This window comes from Anser anser (assembly GCF_964211835.1).
Source record: "Anser anser genome assembly, chromosome: 4".
NCBI classification, from domain to species: Eukaryota; Metazoa; Chordata; class Aves; order Anseriformes; family Anatidae; genus Anser; species Anser anser.
This window is the reverse complement of record NC_139724.1, coordinates 32,063,117-32,082,089: the sequence shown is the minus strand read 5'-3', so window position 1 is coordinate 32,082,089 and position 18,973 is coordinate 32,063,117. Positions and strand designations below refer to the sequence as shown.

General features: G+C 35.0%; 1 protein-coding gene across 8 annotated transcripts in view; it reads left to right on the top strand.

Moving 5' to 3' along the window:
• GUCY1A1 (guanylate cyclase 1 soluble subunit alpha 1) overlaps positions 1-18,732 on the top strand; it is a 37,294-nt gene extending 18,562 nt beyond the window's left edge. For 4 of the 8 annotated variants that reach the window (XM_083833190.1, XM_083833192.1, XM_083833193.1 and 1 more), the window contains 8 exons: positions 2,377-2,788; positions 5,482-5,543; positions 6,770-6,828; positions 7,898-8,607; positions 9,807-10,292; positions 10,803-10,946; positions 12,998-13,152; positions 15,389-18,732. In XM_083833190.1, the coding sequence (XP_083689316.1) occupies positions 2,540-2,788; positions 5,482-5,543; positions 6,770-6,828; positions 7,898-8,607; positions 9,807-10,292; positions 10,803-10,946; positions 12,998-13,152; positions 15,389-15,590 (2,067 nt within the window). In that variant the 5' untranslated portion in view covers positions 2,377-2,539 and the 3' untranslated portion in view covers positions 15,591-18,732. Of the gene's footprint in view, positions 1-251; positions 328-2,376; positions 2,789-4,050; positions 4,671-5,481; positions 5,544-6,737; positions 6,829-7,897; positions 8,608-9,806; positions 10,293-10,802; positions 10,947-12,997; positions 13,153-15,388 lie in introns of those variants that run through there. The other 4 variants (XM_083833191.1, XM_083833195.1, XM_083833196.1 and 1 more) reach the window with 4 other exon arrangements.
• The last annotated feature ends 241 nt before the right edge of the window (positions 18,733-18,973 follow it).

The following is an 18,973-nucleotide window of genomic DNA, read 5'->3' as shown; positions in this document are numbered from 1 at the left end:
CCCACTTTGCCCTTGAGTAAGTTCTGGCCTGCGATCATCTTCTGACCTGACAGGGTGGGACCTGATTCCCACTGTGCAGCTTCTGGCCGCTCCAGGTTTTCCAGGTGTAAAATAATGGCAATAAGTTCCTTCACTGAGCTGATTCTACCTGCCCGGATATTTTTTGTACTGCATTGAATGTAACTTAATTAAAATACAATATCCTACAATGGAAGTGAACCCCAATGTGATTCCAGATTACTGTCTTCTAGAAACAAAGGAATAATTCTGCCAGCTGGGGGAGGGGAAGGGTTGGACACAACTGAAAACTACTGATCATTGCTGAAGGTCAGTCACTACCTTTGTTCTTAGTTTAGTGCAAACGTGCTAAAGATTTGTTGGTATCTAATTTAACCATTAACTCAGTCTCACGTTCTCCACAGACAGAGAACCTTTCTCTTTTTTTAATAGCAACACATAAATGAAGTATGGCATTAACTGGGAGATGCTTTAGTGTTTCATTATACTTAAACATATTTCAACAAAAAATATATTTCAGAAATTTTCTTCCAAAATTTTACTACACTTGATTTAAGAAAAGTTTTAGTAGTTATTTTGTAAATTCAAGATTTATCTTGACATTTAAGGCCCAAATTCAGTAAAGCATGTATGTATGTAAGATCCATCACAGCCATAAATCTATCTTTGACAATGCTTCACATATATACTTACATTACTATTTTTCTTAACAGTTTTAGTACACAGATTCAGTACACAGTCCAATTAAGTACAAAAAAGATGCATTTTTTTCTGCTTTCCTTTTTTACTAAAGCAATGAGGTTATATAATGGCTCCTGAAGAAAAATATTTACATATATATGTAAATACTTATAAAGAAAACTAACACGTAAACACGCATACAGACAGTGTGATTCTTGCTTAGAATTTTTCAGTGTCTCATCTGCTACACAAAAGTATGCAGCAATAAAAAATAAAGTATTACTGATACCCATGCAGTAAAAACAAATAATTTTCTGTATAAAAACTGAAATCAGAAATACAGAATCTTACTTAAACATTCTTTAGCCTCTTGTTCTTAGCATTGCGTTTACCGATTCTTAAACTAATAGTTTAATAATTTTGATAGATATCCCCTAGAAGCTGACCTGACACCATCAGTATTAAAGCATACTTTAAAAGGCCTTTTCTGCCAATGCTTTTTTTTTTTTTTTTTTCCTCTCTCTATTCCAGCAGGAGGTCCAGCCAAAGTGGCTTCTGCCTGTTTCTCCTCTTATCCCTGCCACTTGTGCTGGCTCTGCAGCATACCCCTGCTGTGCCATTCATACCCCTGTTTCAAAAGAAGCAGTTGATAACCTGGATCAGAGAACTAGTTATTTTTAAACCCTGGTGCAATTGTTATGTGACCCTAAAAGCCCTTTGGGTGTCTCAGAGGGAGGAAAAAGCAATGTGGTGCATAGGCTGATTAAAGCCACAGTGCCTCTGAAAGAAAGCGTTATTGTACTACATCTCTAGAGAGAGAAATGTAACACTTCAGCTGCTTCAAGAGTTGCCGGAAGGTCTCAAGGATTACCTTGTTAGAGTATTACATGAAGATGAGGGGATCTGATTCAATGAGATACAGTCAATAGAAAATGTAGCCCTTTAGGGAAGAGCCTTTTCAGATTAAGTCTTACTGAAATATATGTAACAAAAAGGGAACGATTACTAAAATGAAATGTTCAATTCTGTTCTTAATGTGATGTTTGAAAGACATCACCTGTAAAAGCATAAAATCCCTTGGTGTTTTCCAAGTAACTACATCAGTTATGTGGTCAAGTTCCCATGATGTCAGCTGTCACCAGTCAGTGGCTTTTACAAGAGGCATTAATCCGTGGTCTTGGATGGTCTTCAGTTCCAGCAGTGAAAGTGTCAACTTTATTCACGCAGTTCTCTGTTACAAAAAGGATACCTTGAGCATCAATTAAATTGAGATTTAAGTGTCCATTACAAATCAGTTCCGTTGTGCCACATCAGGTAGTTTTAATAGCTGCTTGTGAAGAACTAAGAAGGTTTTCTTATTAAAATTCAGCTCTTTACTCTTTCAGGAGCCTCATCCATCACTATGACCCAAGTTGTATCATTTCCTCTGCCTTAATCACCAGAGCCTCAGTTCAGCCAAGCACTTAACCACGCACACCACTTGAAGCATTATCCGAAGCATTCAAATCAGTAGAGATTACATGCTTAAAATGTCACATGAGCAAAGCTTAAGTGCTCTCCTGAGCAAGGCCCTAGAAAAGCCATTATTTTAAATGGTAAAAATGGAACATTATGAGAATTTAAAGGAGAAAATGAAATAACGTTTTGTTGTGTGCTTTTATTTTTCTTGTTTTGTAGGGGCGCATATTTGTTCCCGTGATGATTTTTAACTACCAATAATCTTCCACAGTGGTTGCCTCATCTAATATTCTGGCATCTTCTTCTCTTGTTAGTAAACAAAAGAGATCTATTAAACACAAAGCCAAGTACTCTTAATCTCCAGAGAGAGACTTTGTACAGTATGTTCTGTACAAAACTGAAAGACTTGAAGATCACAGGGGAATGTCCTTTCTCCTTACTGACTCAAACTCACATTACTGATGAACATGAGAAGGACTGCACAGAAAATAGCTCTAGAGCAGCTCTGCCCATCTGCAAAGAAGTCCATGAAAAAGATGCTCAGGGAGACCTTCCACAGAGGAAAACGAGCAGAAGTAGAGTGTACCTGCACACATTAACTGAAAGCATCTGCAAACTAATCTTTCCTGAGGTAAACAGATAATATGTATTAATACTAGCATTTCATTATACATATTAAAAATGCATTTGATGTAAGCCTTTTGAAAGCTGTTTTGACTTCAGAGTTTGTATTCTTATTTAGCTCAGCATAGTTTAAACCCTCATTTCATCCTTTTCCACTCCTTTTGTATACAATTTTGTCACAATGAGTTTTGTCCACTCTTACAACATCTCTTCCATTGTATTTCCCTGTATTTTTAGCCTTGCATTTGCAACCTTCCACTGATCATTTCTTCTTATAAACATGCATTTCCATAGCATTTTATTTTACTTAGCGATACAGTTGGAGAAACTCTGCCATGTCACCTAATTACATGAATTACATGAATTATAGGAATTACATGGTTACCTCGTCAATTCACCTAATTGAATCCATACTAAGTACATTATTCATTATCACAAAAAAAACAACAACACTGTTTTCATCTGCTATGATACTGACCTCTGCTATATTATTTTTAAAAATATTACTGTCTGTGTTTCATGCAAAGGAAAATCCTAAAGCATGTATTCAAACAAATAATTCAAACAAAGCAAACAGAACTCGTCTTAAGTGAGCTGTACCATAGCTAACTGATATAAATGTATGATGACTACAGAACTTGACACCTAGTTCCAGTGTCCCCACAGCAGAAACCATGTCTTACTCCCTGCCCTGGAGAGACTGAACAGAATAGCTGTGCAACTGGGAAATGCAATGATCATATTGAAACACTGAACTAATTAATATCTATTAGTTAAAATGAAGAAAATCCTGCAGCAGTTCTACAGAGGAATTCTTACATCTCTTCTCAACTCTACTGAAAACAGGCACAGTACATTCACAGCAGTTTGCTTGAGTGAAGATGAATACCAGGGCTTATTTCTGTATAAAGAATCACAACTTTAAAGTGCAGCTGTGTAACATTCTGTACTTGGGCTTGCCTCAAATTCGGAGGAAGGCGTGAATGAACTGACTGATATATATTGGGACTATACAGTGAATGGCCTTCTCTGGATGCTCATTAATTACAATCCAGTTAGGGACAATCAGTGTACCTTAATAAATGTGCTGGAGTTTTTTGAATCTATTTGCACATCTATTTTTGCAACTTATCCATCTCTTATTCTTTTGCTAAAACTCTACATTATCCATTTTTTATAGATGACTTTTTTCTTCTGCTGCACTTACATAGAAGAAATTCATCTGTTTAAACTGATCTTTACTTTAAATGTGTAGAGGAAAGGACTTCCAAGGCAAAAATGAACTGACAAAGTACCCTTCATATAGTGTCATGATTGCTGTTTTAAGTCAGATTGGCTGTAGTCTTCTATTTCATCGAATTTTATTTTTAATATAGTTGTTGATGGGATTTTTAATGAAATTTTTCTTTTCTTTAAAGAGTGGTATATGTGTATGCACCTGCCTATTATATAAATATGATAGGCTAGTTCCTCAGCTATGACAAAAGGCTGGCAAAGTTCAATTTAGATTTTTGCTTGGAAACAGTCTCCAGAAGATACTGCCACTCTTTTATTGGATATTTTATTCTGGAGTGAAAACTTTCCTTTTAAAAAACAAACAAACAAACAAAGTAAAAGATACAGTGGAAAAACTAATTTCCCCAGGGAATGAAAACCAAAGAAAAGCCAGACCAAATCAAGCATAACATACAAATTCTAACATGGCAGTGCAGTACTATTCTATGACCCTGTCTCTGTTGAAGATTGGGTTTCAAATGATTGGAGACTACATACAGAAGACAGCTCCTCAGGTCACAAAGCAGTTGTAATACGCATTTGGGAAGTATTGTATCTGCTTCAATTAGAAACTACAGAAAGGATACGGAAGGAAAGGATTGATGGAAAATGAGGTAAATCTTCATGGTACTCTAAAGGTTCTTTATTACGAAAAATCTTTACAAAGGTTATCTACAGTGAATAGATTTTCATCTGGGGGATACTTGGGCTTGCAGAATACCTAGCCAAAATCCTTCTTTTTCTACAAATATATATCATATAACATCATCTTGAAATGTTATAGTCTTGAAAACAGAAAAGGAGGTAATCTGAAACACAGAATGTTATATTGATCTTTAATGTCTGCTTTGAAACTGTTACCTCTAGCAATTTCAATGTTGACACTTTTGAAAATTGCCCTGAAAAAAAAATCTACTATTCCAAGAAAAGTTAATATTTAGAAGAACCACTTTTTAATATCTTTTGCTGGGGATATAATGCAGAATGTGGTAGTGTTTTGTTTTGTTTTTCTTTTTCTTTTTCTTTTGTCAGGAGAATAAATTTTATATTTAACAAAGTAGTTCTGAATTGAGGGGTAATTCTCTTTTGGGGGTGGTGGGTTATGATAGAAAGTTGGGTTAGTTATTTCTCAGTAGCACTGTCTTTATTATCCTCTGACAACTTGGAGGTAAAGTACATCACTATTTTAAATGCCCAACTACAGGTACACATCAGCTAAGGGGGCTTAATTACAGTGGTACTGGAGCTGAAGACATCAACATAAACTAAACCCCAAACACAGAAATAGCATGGTCTTTCTAATGATACCACCTTGAAAAAAGATGTTCAAGGACAGCAAAGTAATTCTCCTTATAAAAATGTTATTCTTCTGATTAAATTTTCAGCAATGATATTTTAATCAATGTAGATTTTTTTCTTCCCCAGTTTGAAAGGCTAAATCTTGCACTTCAAAGAACACTAGCAAAACACAGAATAAAAGAAACCAGGTATGTATGCGTAATGGGTTTGCAACTGCATTGTGCACCAGAAATGTTTTGCTGAGAATTCTTAACAACTAGGGTGGTGACTGGGAGTCAGGAATTCTGGAATCTGTGTTCTATTACCTTGTTAAATTGGTGTGTGACATTTCATGCAATGTAAGTTAGCTTGATGGGCAAAATAAGCCATTTGTGCGGGGAAATATTGCTTAAAATAAGCAGGTGTTTTGGAGGAACTTGGAGACTACTCAGACATAGATGGACAGGTGAATATGGTTGCCTTATTTCACAACAATCGTATGGCCTTCTAATAGTAAATAAAACACTGATATTTCTATGACCCTGGGGAAAGAATTTTAAATGGAAGTGATTAGTATTACACAAAAAAAAGTTGGCTTTTGATACAGTGAATGATCATAGTCTAGATAGCTGAACAGATGTGTATTGCAAATGCGAACTGAAATGAATAATTACGTATTGTTTCATGCAGTATTAGTTTGAAACAAAAAAATAGTATTCTATTCTGAATGGTGTACTAAGACAAATCTAAAGCAAATCTAAACATCTGTATTGCTGCTTTTGCATATATATTTATTTAAAATATTTCAATTAAGGAAATTCAGAAAATCTCTATCAATGGCTAACTGTTTATGTAGAAGTTCATCTAAGCTACATCTCATCATTTTGCATCTGACATTCAGGGTGATATTTTTTGACCTCACAGAACTCAGAGAGCTGCCATCCTGTATCACAGAAACCTGGATTACTACCTATGAATAAGTAATTCTAAAGTAATGAATTATTCTATAAAAACAGAAATACCTTCTCACATCTTTTCTATTTAATGGAACGTAAAATGCTTGAATGTATATTCCAGTTATATTATACATGAATATGAAATATAGTTACAACTTCAAGTAACAAAATATAAACCAAACTAAAAATAGGGTTGTTGCAACGTAAGAGATTTTAATCAATGACAGCCTACAACATTTGGCCTCAATCCATAATCTGAGCTCAGACCACTAAAACTTTAATTTATCTCAAATGCACAGGATAATCTAAGATCCCACCAAAACCCTATTTTGAATGAAAGAAAAACTGCCTATTTGATCAGCAAAACTTGGTCTTTACTGAGTAAAGACAGGCTAGATATAACTTCTGTTGCCTATTATTTTTACCGTGTTTATCTTGATTTTTCAGGGGTTTTATTTATATTTTTATGATCTTTACAGAAAAACTGGGGATAGAGAAGATTTTGAAAAAATAATCAGTGATCATGCTGATGCAGCAGGTAATGTAAGCTTGTTTAATAACACATCTATATTGCACATACATAGATTATATAAAGCTGATGTAACTATAAAGTAATGCATGAATATATAAAATAGTCTTGCTACTAAGAAATAATTTCCTCGTCATCATGGCTTGGGTGATGCTGACATCACAGATACTAAACTGCATCTGTGCAACTAACAGCTCGAGTCAAGATTTGAGTTAAAGAGTTTCTCAAGTCTGAGATGTCATAGATTCATACACTGCTAAGATAACAACATATAGGGAGTTGTAAGATATGTTCAGTAATACATGACAGTGTTATACTGAAAAAATGTTTGATCCTTTACATCTTCTGGAGGATTCTAGTCTGTGGGAAGAGAACTGCTTTAATTTGCAATAGGAGAACTCTATGGCCACATCTATAGTAGTAAATTAACATTTCCAGAAACTGAAACTTGGTCTTCTGTACACTTAAGCTGTTAAGCTGGTCCTGGCACACGGTTGGCCTGTGACAGATAACGGTTTTCCAAATGATTCCCAGTAACAGTTGGGGAGTTGGGACATACTCAACAATCAGTTTGCGTGCAGCTATCCCATTAAAATGAATTTGCTACAAAGATGTGAGCCGTTCTGTGCCAGTTGGTCTCAGTGCCCTGGAATATTCCTAAGGTCATTTAATTTATTGGATCAAGCATAGTACTTATATCTGCATGTGTGCACAGAGACGATTTTATTTTGACTCTTATTTTGTTTTATAAAATTATTTTAGTTCTTTATATCAAGCTAAGGGAACTGGGTTAAGTCCTGTGCCAAAATGTGCATTCATTCTGTCTACACCCCCTACCGCACAGCACTGAATCTTGGATCATTCCAAACTACAGCCTATTGTCTCCATGTTTTCCAGGCACCAGGCAGTACAACTTTAAATGGTCACAACAGGACCTAAGAGAGAAAGTCCTCAGTTGTCTGTGATGGGTCAAGGAAGGAAATTGCTAATTTGATTTGATCTAGGATGAAAAAAGTGGAGATCAGCCTGAGATTCAGCATGATGAATGCAGTTCTGACTAAAATGTGATTGCATGCAGGTGTGCCTGTGGAGTCTCTACGGGAATCTCTTGGTGAAGAGCTATTCAAAATATGCTATGAAGAGGATGAACACATACTAGGAGTTATTGGAGGAACCCTGAAGGACTTCTTGAACAGTTTCACTACTCTGCTGAAGCAAAGTGGCCACAACCAAGAAGCAGGAAAAAAGGACAGACTTGAAGAAGCCTCCATATTATGCCTGGAGAAAGATCAGGACTTCTTAAATGTGTATTACTTCTTTCCCAAGAAAGTCACAAGTCTTATTTTATCTGGCATTATTAAAGCAGCAGCTCATATTTTGTATGAAACTGAGGTGGAAATCATGCTCATGCCTCCTTGTTTCCATAATGACTGCACTGAGTTTGTTAATCAGCCTTATTTGCTTTACTCTATACAAGTCAAAAGTGCAAAACCTTCTTTATCTCCATGTAAACCACAGTCTTCACTTGTGATTCCTGCCTCTGTGTTCTGTAAGATTTTTCCGTTTCATTTTATGTTTGACAAGGACATGTCTGTTCTACAAGTTGGAAATGGGATAAGAAGACTTTTGACCAGGAGAGAATTTCAAGCTAAGCCTAATTTTGAAGAGTATTTTGAAATTCTTACCCCTAAAATAAGCTGCACTTTTAGTGGAATAATGACAATGCTAAATATGCAGTTTACTGTACGAGTGAGAAGATGGGATAATACTGATATGAAATCATCCATGGTAAGAGACTTTTTAATACAATGGCTTCAGTGAGGAATTTGTTTTCTTCTTTTGGGAGATGCAAGACAGTTAAAATAGCCACCAAACAAAATTATGTTGTATTTTTCATTGTCTACCTTTCAACATCTAATACACATAAATAATAATGATCTATGGTGAGGGCACTGTAATGTAATTCAGATTCTGAAACCAATATTCAGTCAAAATTCTCCATTAAAACTTTTTTTACAAGAGTAAAATCTGACTGTTGACATGATTTTATTAAAAAATGAGTAATTTGAAATATGGAGATAAACTCGGTGAATTGAGATAAAATCAGCGGCATGTCCTGCTGCTGAGAATAAGAGCATCACCAATACAGAGACAGTGGCAGGGGAAGCTTAACCTAAGTGCAATTGAGTCACCTAGAAACAACAATTCTAGGATTTGGGGAAAGGAATAGACATTTCCTGTGCTCATTGAGCCTTTGCTTTCTTCAGGATTTTGTATCTTTGATATTCAGATATCTGAACTGATGCAGTCACTACCATGAAATATCCTTTTTTTTTTTTTTTTTTCAAAAAAAATGGTGATTCAAAGCAATGTTAGGGAGAGCTCTGCAGCACCTTGCACATTACACAACTGAATATGGAAGAGACATAAAAACAGCACTTCACACAAAATACTGTGCTTTTTCAGGTCATTAAAGTGGGATATTTCTGGCATTTTTGCTTTTTAATTTTAAATTGCAGTGAGTACTGAACATCCTCTAATAAAACTGAAACAGTTGTTCTCGCTTTATCTTACAGAGAATGAAGTGCATGAACCAAACATGGTTTTGCTAACCAATTGTTAGCAGAAATTCATTGACCACTGTAATCAATAACATCTTAACCAGTAGATAAAAATGCACAAAGTTCTTCTTTTGATTTTCTTTTCTCCCTAAGATAAAATTGATACTTACTAATACCCAAACATAATTAGCGGTTTGGCCTTAAGCTGTGGTTTAACTTTTGCACCAGAAGGCTTAAGTAAAATAAGCTGAACTTATGATTTAGCTCTATGATTTTGTATTCCATGTTTTCTCTTTAGCAACTGAATGAAAATGTGAGGACTGTGGGCCACTCTGATTCGCCTGTGGTTCAGCAAAATGTATGTCTTGTTTCTAAGCACTTGCCATGCAAGTTGTGCATGAATCCTTGTTTCTTTAACTGTTTCAGGTAATGGATCTTAAAGGCCAAATGATCTATATTCTTGAATCCAGTGCCATCCTATTCTTGGGATCCCCATGTGTGGATAGGCTAGAAGATTTTACAGGACGTGGATTATACCTCTCAGATATTCCTATTCACAATGCACTGAGAGATGTTGTTCTGATTGGAGAACAAGCCAGAGCTCAGGATGGACTGAAAAAGAGGTTAGGAAAGCTAAAAGCAACCCTTGAGCAGGCCCATCAAGCACTTGAAGAGGAAAAGAAGAAGACCGTAGATCTTCTGTTTTCTATTTTTCCTGGAGAGGTTGCTCAGCAGCTGTGGCAGGGACAAGTTGTGCAAGCCAAGAAATTTAATAATGTCACAATGCTTTTCTCTGACATTGTTGGATTCACTGCCATCTGTTCTCAGTGCTCACCTATGCAGGTTATCACCATGCTTAATGAGCTTTATACTCGCTTTGATTACCAATGTGGAGAGCTAGATGTCTATAAGGTACACAATTTATTGTTCTTCTGTGGGGTTCTGTGGCAGGAAAGGAAATTATTAGTAAATGGGACAGAGGATAATGGAAGTCCAAAAAATATTTTGTCCTACACCTTCATTTTATGAAAGATTTAAAATCAATCACAAAACAATGAAAAGTATATCAACAGCATCAGCCATGCATGCAGCCAAGTGAGAAACCCATCAAAACCTAAGCGGTCATTTTAAAAATTAATTTCAGCTACAGTGCTGTGAATCTGGGGTAAATAGGTCTGTAATGTAGCTACAAGTGCCTGACAACAGCTGAGTAAGGAAAGGTATTCTAGCATTGTGCCTAGCAATAAATACAAGTTGTATATTTTTTTTCCTTTTGAATGACACTGCAGGATTTGCCCAGAACCATTTAGCAGGACAAATAAATCTCAGTCAAACTGTTAGGTAAAATTCCTGCTGAAACCACAGGCTATTCTTTTATATGTCAAGCAGTATAACACTAAGGAACAAATATACCTGTTTCAGGTTGAGACTATTGGAGATGCCTACTGTGTTGCTGGAGGTTTACACAAAGAAAGTGAAACCCATGCTGTTCAAATAGCATTGATGGCCCTGAAGATGATGGAGCTGTCAGATGAGGTGGTGTCTCCCCATGGAGAGCCTATCAAGGTCATATATTTTATTGTATTTTATATGGTAAAAATGGAAATTTTTGGTTGTCTAGTTGGTTTCAGGGTTTTTGTGTCAAGGAAATTTCACATTAACTCAAACAAGGTGTGGGATCAAGGGTGCATGGCTGGAGAAACTGATCGTTTTAGTTCTATGAATGAGAGTTTTGTGGAGAGTTAAAGATGAAACGGAAATCTGAAAATTAACCCCAAAAGCTTAAATGCAGTGAAATCAATAGGTGCACACTGATAAGCTGCTGGTTTTGTCTCAGTAGCAATAGATTTGTAAGTGGCGTGAAATATTCTGTTATCATTTTCTAATTAGGAGACGAATCCCTCAGAATTAGAACCAATGAGAACATCAAAGTCTTTTGAGGCAACAGGTATAAACATGAATAATCAAATACATGTTCTAAATGCAGCAATCCACATATCTTTAATGGATTCTGTTGCTGTTTGTGTTTTACAGTCAGATACTGAACCAATACCATAAGAATGGCAAGACAACTGTCCGATTCAGTGGTAGTTACATTTATGGCCTCCTTTCAATGAGGACATAAGCATGTACTGAACTTTCCACATAGGTTCACCTCTCACTGGGAAAAAAAAAAAAAAAAGAAAAAAAGGAGAAAGATCAGTGCACATGACAAATGATGTGGGCCTTCTCCATTAAGTTCAAACGTCCTGGAATGTGGTCTATTATTTTTAATACTGGTGTCTCAATTCATTATGTCTTTCATTTGCTCATTTTTAACATTTGTCTGTTCATTTATTACTTTAGAAAACTTCAAACTTCTTTGATTATAGATTAAGGAATGTTTGTATTCCAAAAGCAAGAAAGTGATTATTAAGAGGATAACATGTTCCACATTTATCATACATTTATATAACAGCAGTGTTATAAATACCATTCTTTTTGTATTTCACAATATCAAATTAAACTAGGGTTAAAAATATAGAAACATCTTGTCAATATTATCACGTTTATAATTTCCACACAATTGCTACTTCTATGGTTTTGAATGAGCAATGTTGTTACATTCAAAAAGTAATTTTAAAATAGAGAGAAAAAATGTATAAAAATTCGAGAAGCTTCTTAGAAGAAAACAGAATCTTTCTATTTCTAATGAAAGCATGCATCTATTTTAATGAAATGCTTCATGACTGTTTTGCAAAGCAACAAGTATGTCATGGTATACTGTCATTTTCTATATGAATTGTCAAAGAAAAGACGTGACTGCAAACTGCTTATTTTAAATCAGACTTCTGTGTCAATGTACATATATGAGCCATCTTTGCTGTGGGGGTGGATTTTGCTTTTGTTGCCAGATTTTTTGCTTTCTCACTCAAAACTAGAAATTGTAACTTCTTCATAAATGATATGGTATTCGGTGGGTATATAAAGAATAGCACACATAGTAGATATGCAAGTTTCCCAACATCAGCCATTGCTGTGTTAGAGTGCTATGCTGAAGAAAACATGTCTACATATGTATAATGACCATAAAATACACTTAAAAAAAAAAAAAAGGAACATAGAAATCAGTACCAGCTAAGCAAAACTCAAAAATCTGAGTACAAGTTGTAAAGAAGAGGTATCAAAATGTTTCCACTGCTGTATAATTTCATTAATTAGCCGAATTATGTACTCTGAGATTGGGATTTACTCTAAGTGGTACATTGTAAATACAATTCAACTGAAACTACAGCATATACATATTTTCTTCACTGTTCCCTAAGTCTTATCTTCCGACCATAACAGAAAAGTAAGTGTGATTCAGTAACTGTCACCAGTCTAACACTGTGCCATGCAGTCCCTCCCAGGAAAATATTCAAGTGTCGTAGCGTCTCCTGATGATGTTTATACATTGAGGTAAACTTGGGCTAGCACAGGCAGTAATGAACAGAATACAGACATCTTAAGGAGGCTTTACCAACTGAATTTGTATTACCAGCTCATAATCTATTTATTTAAAAGGAAAAATGTATAAAACTGACTTTAACCATTTCATTAATTTTATTTAATGCTGTTTTCTATCTTTTTATTTGAAGATGCGTATTGGCCTTCATTCTGGATCTGTCTTTGCTGGAGTTGTGGGGGTTAAAATGCCTCGTTATTGTCTCTTTGGAAATAATGTAACTCTTGCCAACAAGTTTGAATCTTGCAGTGTACCTAGAAAAATAAATGTCAGCCCAACAACTTACAGGTACAGTGCCTTACAATGTACATCTGTAAAATGTCCACCTGAAGTAGTTAATGTGAAATTTATTCATTATCTTGCTGATCTTTTTTTTTTTTCCCTCTGAAGTGCTGCTGTTTATTTTCTTTTTTTTTTTTCCTTTTTATCTGACTGCTCATGATCGCACCGTGGTTATTTTTATTCCGAATGCAACCAGCAGCAAGAAAAAGGGTGAAACAGAACAGCTGATATTTATTTTTCAGTTGTTACATTTAAAATAAATGGAGGATCAGGGCCAATTTTGCTTCTTGCCCTGAAGCTAAAGAAAAATCTCTTGAATTTTTACTTCTCTCAAATAGTTGTCTCCTCCTTGAGCTATGTATCTTTCAGTGTAAACTGGATGCCAAGTTTATGCAGGTGCCCTTGAAAATAACCACTTAGCTGAACAATTGTTAAGCATCACCTTATGCATCTCCATTCTCTTTTGATTAGGGTAGTTGAATGAATAGATTGCAATGAATCAACCAAGCCAGTGTTTAGTTTATACCTGTCTTAATCCCAGCTAAGTTTGAACCTTAGTATGTAATCTAGCCTGTACTATTTATTATCCATTCAAATCAGACATTTTTAGGGTATTTGTTGTCATGCAGTTAGCAAGCTCTGCCATGGAAAATACAGCATCTTTCCTTTGTACCCTTCATACTCCCAACCTCTCTTTGTATTACTGTTTGTAATACTTCGTATTATCTGTTTAGTTGTATTTTAAAATTACCTTACAAATATGTTTGTGGCCAAGTAATAGTGTTTTATAAGTTTGAATTTGGTGGTAGTAACAGTTCAGACCGTTACTCACTCCAGGTCCAGGTCTGAATTTTATGCCACTTAAATTGATACACATTATTGTTTCTTCCAGAGCGGCCAAAAATTTTAAAAAGTGAACTACACAGAGTGAATTCAGTAATAGGAAGTAATATTGCTGGATGGGTAAAATAACCAGAAATATGGATATAAAATCTTTTTTTCCTTTTAAGGAAGCACTACTGCCTTCACTGCAGCCTGGACAGTCAGCTATTCCTACTCAGCTTGTACCCACTGCTGCACATCTGATCTTGTGGCAAGGTCCTGCAGCCAGTGTTAGAGAATTTGGCATGTGATACTCTGACATCCCCTGCAGCACCTGCTATGTGACTTACAGGGTGCCAAACTATAGATTATCTTTTATAGGTGATTTTGATACATGTGTTAGAGGCATCTGAGTACACAGCATGTAACCTGCTTTTGGATCACGTACTCTAAAGAGCTATAGTGTATGTTAGAAGAACAGTGGTGGCCAACAGTGATTTCTTCCATGTGCATATGGCATAACATTTTGAATCATACTAGCTATAGCCTTCTCTTAAATCATTAGACAGTTTTTCCACACAAGATTTGTTTATATTCTGAGGCATACTCTGCATGGCTGTGTATTCATTTCAAGAGAATATCTGAAATGAGTACACTGTTGAAAAAAATAAATAATTGTTTGGATGCCTAGAAAACAGGCAATTTAGTTAAAGGATAAACTATTGTTATTATTCTCATGGTATGTTTTTTCTTTCGCCTGCATGAATGATGTGTTAACATATTTTGTGTTCAATGTTTTTACTTTCTGATTTGTACATGAATTATAAACACATATTGATAACATTATGGCACCTTGCACAGCTCCTATATGTAAAAGCATTTGTCTAGAACATGAGGAACCAGTTTACAATATTTATCTCTAAAAAGTAGTGATCTGTATTTCAGATATAAAAGACTACTATGTTTAGTGGACCTATGTGTGAAAAAGCAAAATTCTTAGAAATAGTAAGAGGATCTGAATAGTTTAGTTAATAAGCTTTTCAGTATTTCATTAGCTGTAACTAATTATGCTACCAGTCTCATGCTAAGGTGAGCTAGCTCTCAGTACTAGACCATTTTTGCAAATACAACAAATATATCACCTACATTCAAAGCACTGACAGGACAAAAAAAAAAAAAAAAAAAAAAAAAAAAAAAAAAAAAAAGAGGCAATGTTCCTGTTTGCAGTGGTGCATGAATTAACAGGTTATCAACGTTACCAAACAGTTTTTTTAATATTTTCAGTAAATAACATTTAAATATAAAATTAAATTCTGCCCTGCTTTATAAAGAATACACAAAGAATTATTGAATGTCTATGCATGTAGTAACAATTTGTGACTAATTCATTTTTAACCAAGATGATTCATTTTTGTTATAGGTTGTTAAAGGAATATCCAGGTTTTGTGTTCACACCTCGCTCAAGAGAAGAACTTCCTCCAAATTTTCCCAGTGATATCCCTGGAATTTGCTATTTTCTGGATGCTTATATTCAAGGAACAAGCTCACTGACTTGGTTTCAAAAGAGAGATTTGGGAGATGGCAATGCCAATTTTTTGGGTGAGGAAACAGGAATAGACTAAATTGTCTACGACATTCACAAGTGTATAGAATAAATTTATAAATATTCTTTTTTTTTTTTTTGTATAAATTGAAGATTTTAAAAAAATGTATGAAACATGAAAGCACTTTAGATTGTTAACACCTGAAAGCCAGTATTAAAATTTCAGGAAGTATGTCACTGAGTACTTTTTACTTTTCCTTTGGATAGGGAACATAGTCACTAAAGTAATATTGCAATTTTACTGTTCAAAATGCTACTAAAAATACATTTTCCTTGTGGTGGTTTGTAAGTGCTACATAACAACCCTCTCAGTTCTATCTGTGCTGAGAATTCTAGACGTATTGTATATGCAGTGTGCCAGGAAACATAATGTGCAAGTGATGCAGCCACATGCCGTGTTGTGAGCTGGTGCTTATCAATGACTATTAAAAATATATTTTCTTAGTGATTCCATAAGAAAATTATCCATAAAAATGCTGTCACTGCTATCACATACTCCTTCCAGTGCATCCTTTGGGCCCCATCCTAGTAGCTGCTGACCATCTTCTAACACTTGCTGGAGTCAATGTGTTGAGTGTGCTCAGCATCTTCTGGATCAGGCTGTTAATTGTAGCTAATACACATATAAATAGCAGAGTTTGCTGCTTACTGTTTCCTGAACTTTATTTTGTGTATAAAATGAACATAGATTAAAACACTGTATAATCACATACTAAGTCTCTGTAATCATCAAACAGTATTTTAGTTCTTGGGGTTTTTAAAATACTTTATAAAAAATATCAACTTGCTATTATGTATTAGAGCAATAAATGTTTTTTTTTGTTGTTGTCATTTAAATTTGAAAAGTTTTAAAAGGAGTGTAATAAAATGTGCTCTGGAGTGTTTACTTAGAAAGGAAATTTCTAGTCAGACTGTATAACATGGAACAGAAACACACCGTTTTAAAGCCATGATCCTTGTTCAAGGAGAGCAGTATAGATATGACATGTTACCTGGAACGCCTATGCTACACTCGCTTTATAGTTGTCAGGGGGATCTACAGATGAACAGAAGTGCTTTAAAACATATCAACACATATATTAGTATTTCTACGGTACAAGCTTTTCTATAGTGGATGGTGGAGCATGAGTGGAGAACTCACAAGGGTCTGCCTCTGGAACTGGCAGAATAGAGTTAGTTACTGAGTCCTGAGTTTGGGATTCTGCCTTTGTAACTATCAGATTCATCTGCGCAGAAATTTCTCTGTGTTGTACAGATTGGTCCCAACTGCAGGCTGGAGAACTGCATTGTTTACACACATAAAAGTATTCCCAGTAGTACCAAATACTATTTGTTATTACTCTAACCTCTTAAACTCTTGGGTTTTGGCATATCAAACCATAAAAGTCTTTCTCCAAGATACGTGCTGCTGAATCAAGATTTTGCTCTCTGAATATTTACAGGACACAATTTTATTAGGCAAAGGTGCCATGCTGTTATTTTTCTGAATGTGACTGTTTCATTCTGAAGCTATTGTTCTTATCCTACTCCTTTGCAGTAGAAACTTGTACAGAACAGGTACCATCAGAACTTTGAGAAAAGTCATTATAAGAGACTAGCTTTATGAACATTTAAGAAGTGTATTTTAATTCATGTTTCCTGTGAGCATCATTTGAACAAAACTTGAAACATGGAATCCTGCTATTCCTTGAGATGTCCTATATCCATCCAAGATGTTCAGAAACTCTGACTCAAAAAAGGAACCTGAAAAGCTATATGTACATGATACACACACACACACACACATATATGCACATTTGTAATATTTTTAACAGCAGTGTTTCAAGAAAACAAGAACTCTGCAAATCTTGGTGACTGATCTTTGCAATATTATTTTCTTAGGAAAATTCTATTCTATTGACATAAATACCCCAAGACTAGTAGCAGTCCCATAAGGATTCTCCTAGATATAAAAATGATGAGAATTATACTACTGACTCATGATATTGACCCAGTAATAACCGAAGTCAGTAAGAATCTATCCATCTCTATGTCATTTACTGAAGATTAAAAACCACATAGACTTTTAAACAAAAAGGATTTCTTTTCTTTTTTTTTTTAAAAAAAAGGAATGGGAGGGGGATGCAGTTATATAGGATGTTCATCCTGGAAGTTCCTGACCCCTTCCTATGCGTCTCTCTGTAAAATAAAATGTGCCCTAGGCCAAAGTTTTTACTACAGATCAAATTCACCCTCCAGTGTTACTTTTTATAACTCTCTCTTTTGTAACACACAGTAGGCTACATTATCAGCTAAGATAAAATTGCTGTAGAACTCCTTTTTATTTCACTGACTTTTTTTTGCTGATGAAGTCAAAACATTCTTTTGTCTACTTCAGCCCTAATTCAGAGAAGTATCCTGATTAGTTGCTTAAGCATAGACATAAAGCTATATGCTTTCATGTCAGTGAGATAAACAGGATTTGTGCACATATTTAAGAAAATGATCTGGGAAGGTACTTTAATATGTACTTGTGTCCATACCTGCTCTGAAAAAAACAACAACAACAACAACAAAAAACAACACAAGTCTACGTTTATTTTTAAGTGTAACTGTTAAGAATTTAGGTCTCACTGAAGCTGTTCTTCTGTTTAAGTTTTTTGTTGAATGAATATATTTTTAATAAGGGACAATTATTTTCAGCTAGTCTTTTCACTTAAATTAAATCTAATGGAATTAAAAGAATCAGAAAATCGATAAGCAAATTGTTGAGATAATTAAAAGGAAGGCAATTTAATTGATACAATACTGGGAGATTTTGCAAGGAAATCAAACAATTGTTTTTAAGCTGATGTCTTGTATACTATTACGTTGTCTGAAACTGTGAAGTCTTCAGAGACTATACAATGCTTTTGATATAAAAATGCACATTTTAGTATTATGTACAGAAACTGATGTGATGTCATTCTGATTCTGATGTGATTTTTTATTTTGCTAGTACATCAGATGTGGGACTGATTCCTGTTCACATTTACGCTGTGTGATGGAAGATACGGTTTTGTCACACTGTAATTCCTTAGGCAAAAAGTTGTAAATAGTCCTTGGAATAAATAAGAAATAGTTCCTCTGAATCTAACAGTGATATAGCTAAAGTAAAAGATAGAACAAAATATATATATATATATATAAATCCACTACTCTTCTTTCATTCAGGCAAGACCTGATCTGATATCAGGGAAATGTTGGAAATTTTTTTCTCATTGCTGGTGTCAGAGGAAGTGCAATTAGCGTAGAGTGGTGTTTTCTTTCTCTGTGAACTACTGTACAAAAACAAACCAAATGAATTCACAGAAACTGACAAAACATTGCAGTGCACAGATAACTGAGCCCCAGGCCAGATCTACTTCTTCCTGTGAACTCATA